The 15402-nt window shown below is 42.4% G+C and overlaps 1 protein-coding gene across 1 annotated transcript in view; it reads left to right on the top strand.

Annotated features, from left to right (window-relative positions):
* LOC124805060 (myrosinase 1-like) overlaps positions 1 to 15402 on the top strand; it is a 231969-nt gene that overhangs the window by 49977 nt on the left and 166590 nt on the right. The window contains exon 3 of the mRNA XM_047265484.1: positions 4551 to 4684. Coding sequence (XP_047121440.1) covers positions 4551 to 4684 — 134 coding nt within the window. The remainder of the gene's footprint in view (positions 1 to 4550; positions 4685 to 15402) is intronic.

Here is a 15402-nt window from a genome sequence, read left to right on the forward strand (position 1 = left end):
TGGTTCCTTTGAAAAGGACATGGCCGATTTCCTTCGACATCCCTTACGTATTATCCTAAGGACATCACACACATCCATGCCCGAGGCAGGATTCGAACCTGCTACCGTAGCAGTCGCGCGGTTCCAGACTCTAGCGCCTAGAACCGCTCGGCCACCCCAGCCGGCGACCGAGAGGGAATACGGTTTATTTCACAAGGAGGCCGCAAGGCAATCCGATTTTTGTAATTTTTTATATTTAAGGTACGTGTAATTCACAACCGAAATATCAATTCCTGAAATCTGGTCGATGCAGCTCTCAAAAATTCCGAAGAAAATCGACTTTGAAGTTTTAAAACCGTCTTAAATACCTTTAAATTAAGTCGACTTTCTCGACCAGCAGCGTGACTGTGTGGTAGAACGGTCTTTTGCCACGTTTGGGCCCTTAGTTCGGTTCCCAGCTGATACAAATTTTTAAACAGCGATGCATGTTTTACCAACATTTGCGCGAAGCGTAAAATACATTAAGCTGGAAAAAATCAATAACGTTGAGACTAGTAATCGATGGTTGGAAACTCGTTTCGATCATTACTTTTTTGTTTCTTTTTCTTTTCAGTTCGGTTACCTACTTCATTTAAACATAAAATTAATCTAATATACGCTAATTAACAATATGTGTCATTTTTATGAAGAATGTGCGTCTTCTTATTGCTAATTACATATAGCTTACAAAAATTCAGTATTCATTGCAAATATAAATCCTTAATTAGGACTCTTTTATGAAAGATTGTTTAAATTAAAAACAGAGCGGACTGAAGGGCCTAGAACCGCACGGCCACCACCATCGCAAGAATTCCTTACCTACCTTCTAACTAGGAAGGGAGCTCGTTGCAGAGAATGCAGTGTGTCGATGGTGTTCGCACACCCTATTATAAAACCACGTCCTGCCTTTTGTATTGTCCAGAACACCGCCATAAATAGCAGTGGCTTCAGTATAATGCTCGACTTTCAATAAAAGTGTCATTTCTTTTCGTATCACTGCCTATTTCTTTCAGTTACCTGCTCCACTACAATGTATCAGTCATTTCTCTATATGGCCCAAGTTTCATCGAGTTATGTTTCTTGGTAGTAACTTATCATGCGAAAGCTACTTTCCTCCAAAATTTTTGCACGGCAGTGTATATTTCGCTACGTGACAAACAATTTTCCTGTGCATCTACATCTACATCTACATGGATACTCTGCAAATCACATTTCAGTGCCTGGCAGAGGGGTCATCAAACCACCTCTATTATTTCAATTCTCTATTATTCCAGTCTCCTATAGAGAGCGGAAAGAACGAACACCTATATCTTTCTGTACGAGCTCTGATTTCCCCTATTTTATCGTGGTGATCGTTTCTCCCCATGTTGGGATGTGTCAACAAAATATTTTCGCATTTGGAGGAGAAAGTTGGTGATTGGAATTTCGTGAGAAGATTCCGCCGCAACGAAATACGCCTTTGTTTTAATGATGTCCACCCCAAATCCTGTATCATTTCACTGACACTCTCTCCCCTATTTCGCGATAATACGAAACGTACTGCCCTTCTTTGAACTTTTTCGATCTACTCCTTCACTCCTAACTCCTAAGGATCCCACACCTCGCAGCAGTATTCTGAAAGAAGTTGGACAAGCGTAGTATAGGCAGTCTCCTTCGTAGATCTGTTACAATTTCCTACTGTTCTGCCAATGAAACACAGTCTTGGTTAGCCTTCCCCACAACATTTTCTGTGTGCTCCTTCCAATTTAAGTCGTTCATAATTGTAATTCCTATGTATTTAGTTGAATTTACGGCCTTTAGATTTGACTAATTTATAGTGTAACCGAAGTTTAAAGGATTCCTTTTAGCAGTCATGTGGATGACATCATACTTTTCGTTATTTACGATCAATTGCCAATTTTTGCACCATACAGATATCTTTTCTAAATCGTCTTGCAACTTCTTTTGATCTTCTGATGACTTTACTAGTTGATAAACGACAGCGCCAACTGCAAACAAATTAACACGGCTGCTCAAATTGTCTTCCAAATCTTTTATACAGACAAGGAACAGCAAACGGCCTATATAACACCACCGTGGGGAACGCCAGAAATCACTTCTGTTTTACTTGATGACTTCCCGTCAGTTACTACGAATTGTGACCTCTCTGACAGGAAACCATGAATCCAGTCACATAACTGAGACAATATTCCATAAGCACGCAATTTTACTACAAGCGGCTTGTGTGGTACAGTGTCAAAAGCCTTCCAGAAATCCAGAAATGTGGAAGCAATTTGAAATCCCTTGTCAATAGCACTAAACACTTCATGAGAGTAAATAGCTAGTTCTGTTTCACAAGAACGATGTTTTATAAATCCGTGCGAATGTGTGCCAATAGACCGTTATCTTCGAGGTAATTCATAACGTTCGAACACAATATATGCTCCAAAATCCTGCTGCATATCGATGTTAATGATATGGGCCTGTAATTTAGTGGATTACTGCTACTACCTTTCTTGAATATTGGTGTGACCTGTGCAAGTTTCCAGTCTTTGGATACGGAACTTTCGTGGAGCGAACGGTTGTATGTGATTGTTAAGTATGGAGCTACTGCATCAGCATACTCCGAAAGGAACCTAATTGGTATACAGTCTGGACCAGGAGAGTTGCTTTTATTAACTGACCTAAATGCTTCACTACTCCGAGGATATCTGCTTCTACGTTATTCATGTTGGCAGCTGTTCTTGATTCGAATTCTGGAATCATTACTTCTTTTGTGAAGGCATCTCGGAAGGCTGTGTTTAGTATGCTTTGGCAGCACTGTCTTCGATAGTATCTCCATTGCTATCCTGCAGAGAAGGCATTGATTGTGTCAAGCCGCTAGCATACTTTGCATACGACCAGAATCTTTTTGGATTTTCTGCCAGCTTTCGAGACAAAGTTTCGTTGTGGAAAGTATTACAACTATCTGACATTCGAGTCCGCGCTAAATTTCGAGCTTCTGTAAAACGCTGAAGAATGGAAGATTGGGGTGAAGAGAGGAACATTAGTGTCTGACTGTCCTTCGACGACGGGGTCATTAGGGACAGTGCACACACTCGGAATGGGGAAGAGGGGAGGGGGGAGGAAGGACGGCTGTGTCCTTTCAAAAGGACCACCACGGCATCTTCCTAAGTGCTTCTGGAAAATGACGGGAAACCTTAACCTACAGAATCGGATTTTCAACTGCCTTCCCCCGGAATACTAGTTATTGTCTTATGCCTACGCTTCCTGACTCCATACATTCGCAGATGTTGCGGAAGATATGATACAAGTCGGTCACTAACAGAACAGTTATTCTTCCTTGGAATCACCTGCCTTATGACTGCTTTTATGCGGCCCGCCACGAATTCGTTCCTTGTTCCAAAATCTTCACTTCACCCCAGCACTTGCTCCCTGTGTTCTCAATTGTTTGTTGCATAATTTCCAATCTCTGTCTTCCCCTACAGCTTCTTCCAACTACAGCTTCCTCTAAAGCCACGGAAGTTATTCCCTGATGTTTTAACACATACCCTATCTTCCTGTCCGTTCCTGTTGTCAGTGTTTTCCATATGTTCCTTTCTTCGCCACAGTCCACCTAATTTTCAACCACATCTAAAATGCTTCGATTCTCTTCTTTTCTGATCTCCCCTAAATCCATGTTTCGTTACCATACAATGTTGTGCTCCAGAACTACATACTCAGAGATTTCTTCCTCGAATTAAGGTTTGTTTGATGCTAGCATTTTCTCTGCCTCGTGATGACTGGGTGTTGTGTGATGTCCTTAGGTTAGTTAGGTTTAAGTAGTTCTAAGTTCTGGGGGACTGATGACCATAGATGTTAAGTCCCATAGCGCTCAGAGCCATTTTTTGATACTAGCAGACGTGTCGTTGCCTATACTGATCTGCTTTTTATGTACTCCCTGCATCGTCCATAGTCCGTCATCTATTTTGCTTCCAGAGTAGCAGAACTCCGCAATTTCATTTACTGTGCGATCGTCAATTTTTATGTTAAGTTTACAGCTAATCTCATAATTGCAACTCTTCATTACTTTCATCTTTGTTCAATTTAATCTGAATCCATATATTATACTCATTAGGATCAGATTATTCGTCCCATTCAACAGATCCTGCAATTCATCTGCACTTTCACTGAGGAATAGCAATGTCCTCAGAGAGTCTTATCACTGATATCATTTCACTCTGAATTTTAGTGTCACGATTGAATCTTTCTTTCATTTCCGTTATTGCTTCTTCGATGTACAGTTTGAACAGTAGGGGCGCCATACTGCATCCCTGTCTTAAACCCTTTTTAAACCGAGCCCTTCGTTCTTGGTCTTCTACAGTAGTATACGTTACTCATCAGTATCTCTAGTCTAATGTACCCTGTTACTAACTAAAGTTTTTCCGGAACTTGCAATCATTAGCGACTGAAAAAATGCAATGTGTGAAACAGGATTCTGTCATCTGAGTATCTTACTTACCACGTGCTGTACTTAGAACTTTGAATTCACCCTTGATTGCATTTGCGTGCAGGCAAAGGCGAGAACATCTGGGACCACCTCCTGCACACACGTCCCAACTTCACAGAGGACGGCAAGAATGCGGACGTCGCTGACGATTCTTACCACAAATACAAGGACGACATCGCAGCACTGGCTAGCATGGGTGTAAGTACGCCGACGAACTCACCTGAGGGTGCTGGTTTCCCCCCCCCCCCCCCCCCCCCCATTTTCTGTTATCATGAATTTTTTGATCTTAGCAAAGAAATGTTCCAAAAACCGAGATATTTCGCTAAGCTACATGAAATGCATTGAACAGTGTAGAAGTTGCCAATGTCGTTCAACCTGCGCTTTGGGGAATGTAAAGACGATAAGGAAGTGATAGAAACTGATGAACTGTTGAAATGAGGATTTCTTGACGACATAGCGGCCAGTGAGCATAACAAAAACAAACTGCAGAAAACGTTGGCGAGGATGGATTAGATCTTGAAAGAGAAGGAAACAATAAAAATTATTACAAAGGGGACCTAAATTATAGTATACAACCACTAATATATAGCAGTATGTATCAGAGTTAATCATATATTTCTGAGATAACTGAATACACTTAACAAATTAGAAAGTAGAGTCACAGCAGATGGCAAAACATCAGCCGACGTATCGAGCAGGATTCCACAGAAAAAGGCTGCCTAGTACAAGAAACAGGCACTGTTTATTTAGAGACAAATAGAGATTTGTCTATAGTGTGGTACCGTGTGACTCCGAAACTTGGGCAATTGGTGCATGCAACTAGAGACGTCTGGAGACATTTATAACATGGTAATAAAGGTGGATGTGAAAGATCTCGCGGACGGTGAAGCCACAAATGAAGAAATTCTTAAGAGAATAGGTGAAACAAGATTTCTGTTACTAGCAGCACGGAAGAGAAGAGCTCAGTTAATTGGCCACCTCAGTCGACATATTAGTTTGCTAGCTAATTTAATGCAAGGAATGATTCAGGGCAAAAGAAGACGAGGAGGATCTAGACTGCTGTATTCTAGACAGATGAGATATGGTCTCGGAGCAGACTCGTACGAGGAAACGCAGGAGAGGAACAGGGAACAGAGATGAATGGAGAAGGACTTTTGCTGCCAAGCAGTCTTCGGATTGATACTTAAGAAGAAGTGTATGAATGAAATGAAGATCAAAGCAACAGAATTGTGTGTAGTATTTCTCTGTGTAATAATCACAAAGCTTATCGTTCGTGTTCCTGATAACGATAGCTAGCACAGAAATGCATTTAATGAGGTTTGTTTCCAATAAACGCATCCTATCAGATTTATATTATGTTTCTTTGAATGACTATCTATTTGGGTAGACAGTGCCCTACAAACCTTTTTGGAGGAAAGTCATAAGTTTTGTAAGTTATTTACATTTTTAAACCTATTTCGTCAGCCGATGACATTTTGAGAGTTTCATGTTTATATAGTAAAATATGTTTTATAACAGATACCACCGTTTAAATATAGCTGTTGGAATCTTTTATAAAACGTATTTTATTTAAACTTCTGAAATAGCATTCACACTTATTTTACAGTTATTCAAATAATCATTTTCATCATTTCAGAGTTCTTCCTGAAACGAAATCCTCCAACTAAGTTTTTGTAGCGAGATAGTGAAATTTCTATGACATAAATCCACCTTCCTGTGCATCATCTGTATCTCAGGAATTTTAAGGAGTTCAATTGATTAGGAATTAAATAATATCATTTGACTTTTTGCTTCCCAGTGACATAAAAACATATATCATGTTTAAATATTTCAGGAAAGTACCCTTTCTTATCACAGAAAGCAACGAATATCAGAAGAAATTCGACAAGGTAAACAGCCAATTGTTTTAAGGAGGTAGATTCATTTTGGAACCACAAAGACAAACAGTTTTCAACTACTCATCTTTTTATGTGATATATTTGAAAGGAAATTCGCATTTTCCCCTAGATACAATCCCAAAACTCGAAACGTCCATGTTTTTTCCCCCTTTATTGAGATTCGATTCCCCCCCAAAGTGGCGGGCTGGCAACAGCTTAGTATGCCGCTCTTCAGCCTACAGAATTTTTTATAAAAATGAAGATAATAAATAATAAAAGCAGGCGATAAAATCGGTGACTTAAATGGTAAAATGGCGGGAAATTGTGGATCTTAAAACATAAAACAAATGGTTGGCGATGCTAATGAAATACACAGGAAGCAGACAGGTAAAATAATAGACAGACAACAATTAGAAAACACGGCGACAGTCTGGTTTCTGTTCGCAAGAGAGATAAAAATCATGCCCAGCGCAGCATGATTTCTGTTCACAACACTTTGGAAAAGACGCACAACACTGAACACTCACTTAAAACACTGCACAAAAAAGTTTACACAAAGATAACAACCACAGCCGAGGGCAGATGGGGGAACCTGGACAGATGATGGCAAAGGAAAAGAGGAAAGAGAGGAAAAACGAAGTGGGAGGGAGGGGGAAGGAGCCAACAGAGGATGAGGATTCATAAGAGGGGGGAGCGAGGCTGGGCAGACGCGAGAGGGAGTGAGGAAAGGCAGAGGAGGGGAATGTAAAAGGACTCGGGGGGGGGGGGGGAGAAGGGAGGCAGAGAGAGGGTAGGTGGGGGAAAAACAGGATGGAAGGGGGAAGAGGGAGCCCAGGAAAAGGACAGAGGAAGGGAGAGGAAGGTGAGGATCAGAGTTGATAGGAGGGATAAATGGAAGGAGAGAGGGTATCATCTGGGAGGGGGATTTGAGAAGCCAAATTGGGAAAGGAGATGGCGTAGAGATGGAGGGTAGGGGGGACACAACAGTGAAGGTGCAGCAGAGGGCGGGGCTTGGAGAAGAGAGGAGCAACCAGGGAATGAGGGGGATCAAGGCGGTGGGAGGTGCAGAGTATGCGGATATGTTCGAGGAATAGGAGCAGATGGGGGAAAGGAATCAGGTCATAGAGGATCCACGTGGGGAATGGGAGGCATATACAGAAGGCGAGGTGGAGTGCATGGCGCTTGAGGATCTGGAGGGACATAGAAGTTGGGGGGGGGGGGGGTGGCAGATATCCAGGTGGGACTGACATAATAGAGGAAGGGACAGATTAAGGAAAGGTAGAGGGGTTCAACCCCCATGTCCAGCCAGAGACGAGTTTGAGGAGTCGGAGGCGGTTGTGGGCTTTGGATTGGATAGAGCGGAGATGAGGGATCCAGGTGAGGTGACGGTCAATGATGAGGCCAAGGTAGGTGAGGGAGGGGGAGAGGTAGATAGGATGGTCGCAGATGATAAGGGAGAGATCAAGGAGCCGGGAGGAGCGAGTGGTATGACCTACGATGACTGCTTGGGTCTCGGAAGGATTGATTTTCAGGAGCTACTGGTTACAGCATGTGGCAAGAAGGTGAAGGTGAGTCTGGAAAAGGCGTTGGGACCGTTGGAGGGTAGAAGCGAGGGCAAGGAATGCTGTGTCATCGGCATACAGCAGGAGGTGTACTGGTGGGGAGGGGTGGGGGGGAGGGGGGAGGGTTGGGGCATATCTGCCGTGTACAGGAGGTAGAAGAGAGGGGAGACGACAGAGCCCTGGGGCACACCTGCAGAAGGGTAGAAGGTGCGGGAATCGGCGTTATGGACGGCAACGTAGTAGGGGCGGCGGGAGAGGAAGGAGGCAATCAGATGGACGGAACGTCCATGAAATCATAATGCCTCAAACAAATTGTAGTCCTAAATAACAAGCAAGAATACACCTACAATTTAATAAATTTTGTATCAAGACTACATACAGCTCCAGTGGTTTTATTTTGAAAGCACTCCTAAAAGCAGTAGTACAATTTGACCACAAAAAAAAATAATAAAAACATCAGGTGACACACTTTCCTACAATCACATAGCACAATCTCTACAACTGATGCTTAGAAAGCTACATTCGTAGAAGTGCCTCAGTGTACCACTAGATGTCTCTAGCTCTGTATAGGGAAAGGACGGCCAACTTGCCAGTGGCCGCCATTTTGGGTCCACTGCTCCGCTGGTGATTAATTGTCTTGTGCAGCACATTTAGCCATTTATATTAAAGACGTGCACTGCTAAAACTGATCCGTGGCTTCAAACGGAACATGTCACATATTTAGCAACAAAAAATCTCAACAAGTTTAAGCTAAATGAGTCGATAAGCATTTGTTGTGGTGAGCATGAAACAGTTTTTTCCCTGTTATCCTTTATTAATGGCGAAAACAGATTTCACAGTTCTGTTTGCGGTATCGATATTGAACACCTATTTTCGTAATTAGTGTTAAACTGGTCCTATCCAATAGTCAGCAGGACAAAAGGGAATCAATATTAGTTAGCAAGTGCAAGGAAAAATCCATCGCTAATTTAAAGCTCTGTATCGACTTACTTTTTATTCCTGCTGCTCGATACTACGAAAATTCGCCCAATGTCTATTTTGTTATACGAAATAAAGCACAGGATTCAAATACATGTGCGCGATATCTTAATAAGTAGAATTGATAAACGTGCCTATATGATTACGCATGTTTTATATTTTTTTCAGATCCATCCCATAAAATTTTGTTTGCAAATTGTTCTACGACATTAGGAGAATGATTACGAAAGTACAAGAGATTACAATATTTTTAAAATGTGTTCGAATAGAACTAGGCCTACGATCAAAAGTAGGCTGTAGGAAACAGTAACAGCTAAGAAACTTCCTGGCAGATTAAAACTGTGTGCCCGACCGAGACTCGAATTCGGGACCTTTTCCTTTCGCGGGCAAGTGCTCTACCATCTGAGCTACCGAAGCACGACTCACGGCCGGTCCTCACAGCTTTACTTCTGCCAGAATCTGCCAGGAAGTTTCATATCAGCGCACACTCCGCTGCAGAGTGAAAATCTCATTCTGGAAACATCCCCCAGGCTGTGGCTAAGCCATGCCTCCACAGTATCCTTTCTTTCAGGAATGCTAGTTCTGCAGGGTTCGCAGGAGAGCGTCTGTAAAGTTTGGAAGGTAGGAGACGAAATACTGGCAGAAGTAAAGCTGTGAGGACCGGCCGTGAGTCGTGCTTCGGTAGCACGGTAGCTCAGCGTGTTCGGTCAGAGGGTGAGGAGCCCTCTGTAATAAAAAAAACTGAGCTAATCGATCAACAACGACCTTAAACGGATGTCTTATGACGTCCGCCCCGAGCAGATGCAACGAACAAAAGCGAACAAAATGACATTAAAATAAAAAAAAAAAGAAGATGGTAGAGCACTTGCCCGCGAAAGGCAAAGGTCCCGAGTTCGAGTTTCGGTCGGGCACACAGTTTTAATCTGCAAGGAAGTTTCATATCAGCGCACACTCCGCTGCAGAGTGAACATTTCATTCTGGAAGTAACAACTAAATTTATATTGATTTACTGTATATTAGCCGCTAGGTTGCAACTGTAATATTAGTGTCCTGGTAACGTTAATGTTTATTGAATGAAATATTGCAGGTTCGGTAATTGCCTAGTGCATAAATTATTTTCTTTTTGTACATTACGTTGTGTGGAACAAAGTACAATTCATTACTATGAACACTGTAAATATAAGTTTAAAGCATATTTTACCCATCATGATAACTTTGTACGGTACCACTCAGTATTTTTCGTTTTATGTGCAAACAGTGGCAGTTTTATCTCTAAGATTTCTATTTTATATCACAAGCTGCGACACTGTCCGAATAAAGCAGTGACCCAAATATAGAATAAATTTCCTTTGCTTTACGTCTATGGTCACAATTTTTTTGACAACAGATTATCAGTTTCGATCTATAATGACCATCTTCAGATAGACCGAACCCGGTAATCTATTGACAAAAAGATTGTGCCATAGACGTAAAGTAAAGGAAATTTATTCTATTTTGTAATTAAATTACCATTAAACAATCCTATTAGCTGTTATGCCCTTGTTTTGCTGTTCGAATGGATTTGAAGCTACGTAACAGAAACGTAAAAAGGAGACAAAAACAAAAGGCCTGAAATGAAGAAAATTAACTGAATGGTTAAGTCGAATACCTGCTACCTTTCCCATTGCGATCAATATTCTCCTTCTTGTTGCATTGCGCCCTTCGGAAGGAATTCTGTACAGTTTTCTCCATTTTCGTCTCGAAACGAACAGCCAAAAGCATTGCATTGAGGCATTATTCTACTTAGAACTTCGAAGATACACAACACTTCCTATGCTTCACACATAACGCTTGGGTCCACAATGGCTGCCAATGTCACGCGACGCGGTTTCAGCCAATCCTGAGGTGCGGACGGATTGCCCAGAAAATAACGTACCGCATTTTTTTTTTCAGCCGAAAGCAATGCTACGAATGTGTGTATTATTTGGAGTCTCTTGAGTGAGCCAGCCAAGTTGTCGACACATCCGACAGATAGCGTAGCTGCAGGACAGTTTCAAAATGGTTTCTGCAGGTGAAGTACGTTAAAAGCAACGTGTCGTCATTGAATTACTCACTGCAGAGAAAGAAACTGTGGGGAATATTCACGAAAGCTTGTGCAAAATCTGTGGAGCATCTGCTGTCGAAAGAAGTACAGTTAGTCACTGGGCACGGAGGGTGAGGTCATACGAAGGCGGTTCGGTGGAGCTCCAAGATTTGCAGCGGTCGGTGAGACCATCAACAGTTGTCACTGCTGACATGTTGCAGCGGGGTGATGTCGTCATTCGCGAGGACAGACGCGTTACGACTCCGTAGTTGGCGCTGCAATTGTCAATCAGCAAAGCAAGTGTGGATGCAATTATCCGCACTCGTGGATATTCAAAAGTGTGTGAAAAATGGCTCAACGCGGTGTCTAATGGTGGATCACAAATCGGACAGCAAGAAACATTTGTATTGATTTGTTGCAACGTTTTGAAGCTGAGGGGAGGCCTTCTTGTCCCGAATTGTGACAGCTGATGAAAACTGTGTTCATCATTTTGAGCCCAAAAAAAACCGACAGTTGATGAAATGGCGCTATTCCCACTCCCCACAGAAGAAGTAGTTCAAAGCAACTGCTTCCGCTGGTAAGTCCATGATCACCGTGTTCTGGCACTGTGAAGGTGTGATTGTAATTGATGTGATGCCAAGAGGCGGTACCATTAATTCAGAAACATATGTCAACACATTAACAAAATTGAAGACGCGCTTCTGGCGACTTTGGCGCCACAGCAACCCAGGATATGTTTTGCTGCAACACGGTAACGCTCGGCCCCACACAGGTCAGAGGCCTTCTGGACACATCGCAAAGCAGGGTCGGGCGGTGTTGTGTTACGCCATCCACCCTACAGCCCTGGCCAAGTCCCCTCCAACTTGTTTGGGCCATTAAAGGATGCAGTTCGTGGAGGACAGTTTGAGGACGGTGAGGAGGTGATTCACACAGTGGAGCACTGGCTCCGTCACCAGGACAAGGATAGGTACCGACAGGAAATACACGCCCTTGTTTCGTGCTGGAGGAAGGCCGTAGAACGGGATGGAGATTAAGTGGAAAAATAGTGTGTGTAGATAAAACACCATTCTTTCGTGTTTGTAATTCTCATTGCGTTCAATAAAGAATTGTTGAAGAAAAATGCGGCGCAGTACTTTCTGCGCAATCCTTGTAAATGGTTAATCAGACTTGTTTCACATGATGTTACACTCCCTTTGTCAGAAAAGTTCCAGGACAGGATTCTTTTATTTCTGAGTTTGCAAAACTGAAAAGGAACAAATGTTGTTTTCATGTTACCTGGTCTGTGTGCGTCCTTGAAATGACCTTGGTCATGTTTCCGCTCAAACTCACTACGTGACAGGACTGTGCTTACCCACCGTTTTATTTGGATTGTTGGCACATTAGCTACGGTGACGCAATGGATGTTGTTACGAGCAAAGAGTGAACATTAAGTTCTGCGTTAAGCTCGGGAAAACAGCTAGTGAAACGTTGACAGTGATAAAGCAGGCATATGCTGGGAGGTACTTTCAAGAAATTGTGTTTTCGAGTGGCCCAAATATTTCATGAGGTCAGAGATTCAGTACAAGACAATGCCAGAGCTGGTCGCCCGCCTACAGCACATACCGATGCAAACGAGGAGCGTGTAGGGCAGTTGTTGCAAGAACACCGTCATGTAACTGTGCGTGAAATGTTAGAAGAACTTAATTTGAATCGTGGTGTATGTCATAAGCTTTTTCGCGAAGATTTAGGGAAACGGAAAATAGTGCAAGACTCGTCCTCCACGTACTAACAGACGAACTGAAAGAGGAAAGACGAAGAACTTCTGCTGAACTACTGATTAGGTCCAGATGTGACCTCCCTCTCTGTCAAAGATCATTGCTGGGGATGCAAGAAGGTGCTACCTGTATCGCCCCCAGAAGAAGCGTCAAAGTGCTAAATGGCGGAGTCCTGGACCACCAGCCTCGGAAAAGGTCAGACGAAAACATCTACATCGAAGTATTAAAACGTCTGTGGCAAACAATTCGACATCGCTGCCCTGATTTGCGGCATTCTCAAGACTGATTCTTAGTCCGCGGCAGTGCAAGATCCCATATTGCTTTATCTATTACGAGGTATCTGGCCAGACATTCCGTTTTTGTCATCCCACATCCGCCATATTCGTACGGCCTCTCGCCTTATAATTTTTTTGTTTTTTGTTCTTTGTTACCGCGACTGGAAAAGCAACTGAAAGGAAAGCTTCATCAAGATATATCAGACATCCAGCGGGCTGTGACAAATGAACTTACAAGCATCGTAGTTGAAAATTTCCCAGATCTCCAGAAACGTTGGCAGCTGTGTATAGATAGTCAAGGGGACTACTTCGATGGGAGCTAGTATCATTATTTGGTAAGTGGAATTTTCTTTTTTCAAAAACACCTGTCCTGGAGCCTTAACTGACAAAGGGAGTATTCAGCAAACTTTCTTTTATTGTCTTATTTATTTTTGTCTCTTGAAGAAGAGACATGCTATTTACAGCTAAACTCAGAATACCTTGATTAACTAAAACAGTACAGTTGCTACTGCATTAATATCACACAATTCAATGTCCCATTTTTGAAAATGTGAGCACACATACATGGGATTTGTTGATAAATGCAGTCATATTCTTTTACAGCAATTCACGCAGGAACTGCTAACAGGTTAAACTGGTTATTTATCTCCGTCAGAGTTATAATGTAAATCTGATGAACATTATTGGTTTCGACTTCTATCGACCATCTTCAGATATCTGTCAGAGGCCTGTACGGTAAAGAGTCACATGTAACTTACTCCTCCTAACCTGACTACCCTGATCAGTGGAATACAGCACAAATAATGTCATTGTGACTTCTTACATTATCACCAACCAACTGCAACTGGCTATCGTAATTGTCCCGTAACTATCACTGGACTGATTAACCCACGAAATTCATCAAGCCGTAAAGTTACTATAAATCTACTTATTCGTTGTGTTATTTTGTGCAATATGTCCTTCGCTTATATAGACTATTATCTGTCTACGAAATAACTATAGAATATTGTTATGGGGAAACTAACAATTGCAAAAATTTGATTTGTAGCCACTTGTGAGGAGGCGAGCGTAGACGAAAAGTGGCTACAGTTTCCGTTTATACTCTGGATTTAGTTTAGTGTCCGTTCTCACTTGTATGTGCGACGAACTGAATTGCACCTGTGTATTTCACTATGTTGACTAGTGTATACTAACTTATTCTAAGTTTTTGAGTATCTTTTGATCTAGCTACTTCTTCGGTTAGTGTTATATTCCTTGTGCTCTAGACAAACATTCATTAAAGACGAATAACGAGCGCACCCATTGTGTACGGATCGTGGGGTATTGGCCAGTGTCTGCAGACAGTTGGAAGCTTTGTCTGCCAGGGTCAACAGGCGTCAGGCTGTTGCCGGGGCTACAGTGGCAATGGGGCACCTGAGACGAGTGCATTTGCACTAGGGAGCCGATAGTGTCGCCCGGGATCCCTGATTTCACAGCATCGTCCTGATCTGTCGACACCCGTCTGACGGTGAATGGTCAACAGTGGCGGTATCGCGAAACTCTGGGCGGAAGGCGATAGTGCGTATTGGTTGCACGGTTGTCCCCTTGCACCTTAAAAGTGGGTTTGAGGCATTGCTCGCAGCTTAAAGTAAAACTGAGCCAGCACAGAACGCTTTAAAAGGCTGATCTTGAAAGAGCACGACAAGTGCACAGCGTGGAATTCCTCGTCACTGTGTGCTCCAACTTTAGACGGATCATGGAGCCCCTTACAGAAAAAGCGGGTACCGCAAGGAGGAAGGCCAGCGGCCAGTCTGTTCGTTTGCTGGCGAGGTCATGCCCGAGATTCATTCCATTTCATACGTTGCGTATTTAAACACATGCTGCGTAATATTGTAAAAGCAGGTCGCACCAATTACACTTTTGTGTATAATGAAACATTGTTCCACGTCACTAGTAAAAATTGTTTTGATCAGTAAATAAGTGGGTAGTAACAGTGGGTAACAAGGAAAATTAAATTAGTTGAAGGAAATGGAGGATGTAAAATAATAGATAGGTTTGTTTGTAAACAACTCATCTGCTACCAGTCACGATTTTCTTATTTTATTTTTCGCACGACGCGTTTCGGGAAATGATTCCCATTTTCAAGTGCGTGTTTTGTGTTTGTTATGTCATCCCTATGTGATGTTGTCGATGAGGGAGATTCTGCTTCATTTCGTTGACTTTACTGCAATATATAAGGAAACACGCGATTTTTTAGTTCGTTACCGATCTTTTTGTGAAGTTAGTGGCGAAATTTAGAAGAATTTGTACTTACAGTTTCTTTATGGTCCATTTGTGCGGAGTCTCACACACACTAAACTGTAACTACAAATTCTTGTAAATTTCGCCACCAACTTCACAAAAAGATCGACAACCAACTAAAAATTCGC

Source organism: Schistocerca piceifrons, chromosome 7, assembly GCF_021461385.2.
Source record: "Schistocerca piceifrons isolate TAMUIC-IGC-003096 chromosome 7, iqSchPice1.1, whole genome shotgun sequence".
Classification (NCBI taxonomy): Eukaryota; Metazoa; Arthropoda; class Insecta; order Orthoptera; family Acrididae; genus Schistocerca; species Schistocerca piceifrons.